The 4116-nt window shown below is 38.3% G+C and overlaps 1 protein-coding gene across 5 annotated transcripts; it reads left to right on the forward strand.

Annotated features, from left to right (window-relative positions):
• Nucleotides 1-865: 865 nt before the first annotated feature.
• LOC112292300 (plant UBX domain-containing protein 3) lies at nt 866-3471 on the forward strand. Of its 5 annotated transcripts, none has more exons than XM_024540633.3 (4): nt 869-1621; nt 1838-2493; nt 2676-2853; nt 3084-3471. In XM_024540633.3, the coding sequence occupies exons 1-2, from the start codon at nt 1131-1133 to the stop codon at nt 1914-1916; spliced, it is 570 nt and encodes a 189-aa protein (XP_024396401.2). In that variant the 5' UTR covers nt 869-1130; the 3' UTR covers nt 1917-2493; nt 2676-2853; nt 3084-3471. The 5 variants fall into 5 exon arrangements, with proteins under 5 accessions (XP_024396398.1, XP_024396401.2, XP_073395200.1 ...); XM_073539100.2 differs by having other exon boundaries at nt 1480-1621; nt 1855-2493; XM_024540630.3 differs by having other exon boundaries at nt 866-1621; nt 1831-2493; nt 2676-3216.
• The last annotated feature ends 645 nt before the right edge of the window (nt 3472-4116 follow it).

Below are 4116 nucleotides of genomic sequence, written 5' to 3' on the forward strand. Positions count from 1 at the left end.
ATTGGAAGTTATTGTCTAATATATATATAGAAGGAATTTCCATAGAAGTAGAAGTGATTTTAGGATAACTAGTCACATCTTAGGTATTCTTGTGCATCTTAAACTTGTGTATTTGATGTAATTATCTTATTAAAGACAAGCTATAAATCATATTTGTGTTTTATAATTTTGCAACTTTTTTGAACAATTAGTGGTAATTAGAGGTCTAGCGCTTTTTTGATGCAACTCTCTCTTCTATGACAATAGGGAGATTTGAGATGGGGGATATAGAATAGATAGAAGGGATTTGGTTGTAGGACTAGGATGAAGGAACAGAGATGTGGGGGTTGGATAGTGAGAACAAGAGATGAGGATAGACTAAATTAATTATGAATTGGCAAGAGGGTGTGGCATTAACAAAATGGAGGTGTGGCTTTAACAACTTCCAAACACAATAATTATTGAACATGAATCAGAAATGCAGAGAGCTTTCATTCTTCAATGTTATCTCCTTGCAATTGGTAAAGTTTGAATCATGTTGAAAAAGTCTATATAATGGTCATCTTTAGTAGTTGCATCCGAAATGGAATAATCAGTGGCCACTCAGATGATTGAAAGTTGCTCATGGTTCTCTCAGCTGCTGAGGATGCGACACTAAGAGGCAGCGTGCGAACAGGATTGAGGCCCAAAAATCATCAAGGCATGGAAATAAGCATCCATGTGACCTCACTTTTAGAGTCAGGAATTGGATGCAGGGATATCAAGCCTCAGTTTATTTTTTTATTTTTATTTTTATATGCCCTGCTGGGCTGATAGTAAGTGGCCAGAAATAGGTCCAGATCCCAACTGACAGTTGTGGATTCGGCAGTGTCGTTTCATGGCCATAGCGATGACTCTGCCGCTGTTTGTTGTTACTTCCAGGTCCCCATGCCCCCTCCCACGTAATTAGTCCTTTGAAGCTGGTTTCGTTATTCTTGTTTGCGATAACTTATATCTCATGGTCAGTGCTTAAGTTAGCTTTGTTTCTTTTTTTATGTGCGGTGATTTTGAGCAAGAGTAGCAGAATTTAGGCATTGCACAGCACATCTAGGTCGTGATTATATCCGCGTTTCGCAGAGGAAGACGCTGGAGTTGCAGTAGAGCTGTGAGGGATGGAGAATGAAGATGAGTTAGTGGAGGAGTTCTGTGGAGTGACCACATCCACACCAGAGCATGCAAAATTCTTTTTGGAAAGCACTGAGTGGCTGCTTGAGCCTGCCTTGCAGCTTTACTTTGAGTCAGACCATGGGGAGCAAGGTCGGGAAACCTCCATTAACTTCGCCGACTACGATTTGACAGAAGATGAGAATTGGAGCATTCCCGAACCTGAAATGCTTGCCCCAGACAATCTCTTGCAGGGAAGCATCTTATCCAATACATGGAATCCAGTAAACCCTGCCCTGACTACAGCAGTAGTTCGGAGCCCTCGTCAACCGATCGAGTCTTTCAGGAAGGGCCAAACCAGACCAAGGGGCAAAGAAGAAGGAAATGACAAGAGAGGCGTTACGTCACGAGACGACATTACTGCTCGTGAAGGATTGGGAAAATCGAGTGGTACTGTCACTGGCTCTGACGATCAAGGATATACTGGTAGCGAGAGGAGGTACTCTGATCTTTTTCTTAAGAACTTTTAAACAACGCTTACAAAATCGAGATGCCGCAGTTTGTGAATTAGCGAGTGGTAACGTGCTGCACAGATGCCTCTCACTATCAGAATCCATACCTACAGCCGCGGAAGGTGTTTAGGATTGTCTATGCACATAACTGTCGTGAGCTGTTGAGAATTTGAGCACCAAGTTTTCATCTAAACAGGCCACAGTTGCATGGTTGTGCAAGATCCTAACAAGAAACATGATCATGGGGACATGCAAGTCATTTATGAACGGATTCGCAAATAGGGAGAGCAAGAAGGTGAAGTTGCCGAGCCCCATCGGGCAGATGCTTCAGCAAGAAAGAGTTCCTATACGAGCCCTTCCTGTGGTCATCCAGGAAAGAGTCGACGACTGCAGGGGCCTTCCCATCAACCCGTTGCCCGAGGCTCTCCTCCAGATCGCATCGTTCGCGACATCTACTTTCGAAATGGAAGCTTTCCTGTGCGAGGCAACCTTGGGAAAAAATCAGCTGAAGAGTGGCAGGTAAGTGAAGGTCGCCTTCAATGAAAATTCTAAGATAATATTGACTCACAGCTACAGCGTGTGTCTACTAAGTGGGGTTGTGTATATCATTATAATGAAAATCATCATCAATACTCAGCGGTATATTATTCGCAATTTAAACTTTTGGGATCCAATTCTTGACAATGTTTCCTGTTGCATGCACCACCCGAACACGAGCGTTCTGTTCAAGGAGCCTGGACACACACGTGAAACCTCTAAAGCCGCTGCAAATGATGCTCTCACAACAAATGCAGCCGATCCACAACTGCCTTCACACGGTTTGATTGTTGATGAGGCCAAGCCAGCAACCTCCGTGCAGGCATACGACCACCCTCTAGTTTTCTCTCACCTTGCACTTCATGTCGCCAGAATTCACAACCTTAAATTGAGAATGCAAAATTTAAAGCTTTTTAAGAAGAGAAGACTAACCATTCTTAGCCATTCGGCTGGTTTCCGTTCATGTAAATCTTTAAAGGGGGGCATGCGGGCATTCTCTTGCAGCTAAGACTTTTGGATGGGACCCGACTGGTGGCTCGCTTCAATATCGACCATACTGTTGCTGTCATTCGGGAGTTCATTGACCTTGCTCGGCTTGGAAGCTCCGGAGTCTATCAGTTGCAGACAGTGGGGTTTCCTCCCGTGAAGCTCACCAATCCTGCCCAAACAGTCCAAGCGGCAGGTCTTCAAAACGCCGTCATCATTCAAAAGGGTTAACTGATCATATTTAGTGAGATTGTCAAAGACCTTGCATGTTGCAGCCTTGTAGAAACCACCAGTCAGTTGTGGGCAATTATCAGTACTGCAGGATACAGATCTAACCCCAGTGCATGTTCTTGGATGCTCAAAAATTGCCGTAGAACTGATTGTTTTGCTCGTTTTTCAATGCATGTTTTTCTGGAGTTTCTCCAGCCCACATTTCAACAGATCCTGGGATTTATATGTGAGCATCAAAATACAGTTGGATTATGATACAAAAAACAGTGCATGTTCTTTCCCTTATAACTTACAAAACGTCACAAAAACGGCGTCGAATTGAACGTTCCATGCAGAGGGTATGATCTGTTACTGCTTTTGCCATGCCATTCATTTGATTAGAAATGAATCGGAACATCAAAACGCTGAATGGGGATGTCGATTAAAAAGCGCAATGAAATTGGGTAAACAAGCCAGAGAGAGAGAGGAGAAAAAAAAAAAAAAAAAAAAAAAAACAACAACAACAACAACAACAACAATAATTTTTCATGCCAAAATAATGAAAATAAATAAGTAAATTGTGTATCTCAAAACAAAAAATGTTGTTTAGATTTGAGATCATTCAAATTGGTTGAATAGAAGGTTGTATGTATTTAATACAAAAGTGACAATCAATAGGCAAATTTGAAATATTAATTATGAAACCCTTTTATTTGCATCAAGGTGAAATTTTAAATTTTAAAAAATTTCAATTATTCCTTAATAAATAATATGTTATCTAATGCTTAATATTAGATTATTTTTATTTTACTAAAATTTTATTTTTAAGATATTAAATTATCTAAACATGATTTTAAAAACCTAAAGAATTTTTATTTTTAAATAGATATTTATAATATAGTAAGATTTTTAAGCTTTAAGTAAAATTTTAAGAATTTTCAAAAAAATTTAAAATTTTTAAAAATCTCTTAAAATTGTGTATTTTAAAAAAAAATTAAAAATTAAATTTAAAAATTCATTGGTAATTTTCTACTAAATCATAATAGGTTCAATTAAAAGATCTATAATGTTGTTGTAGTTAGATTTTTAATAGTTTTAAAAGATGTTGATTAAATAATATAAGAGGATTTTTATCACAAAATAAGATTACAAAATCCATATATTAAATTTTTTTTTTATTTGTTATAACTTTTATTAAAAATTGAATATAAAAAAATATGAAATATATACAATAATATTTTAAAAAGAT

Source organism: Physcomitrium patens, chromosome 15, assembly GCF_059467195.1.
Source record: "Physcomitrium patens ecotype Gransden chromosome 15, ASM5946719v1, whole genome shotgun sequence".
Lineage (NCBI taxonomy): Eukaryota > Viridiplantae > Streptophyta > Bryopsida > Funariales > Funariaceae > Physcomitrium > Physcomitrium patens.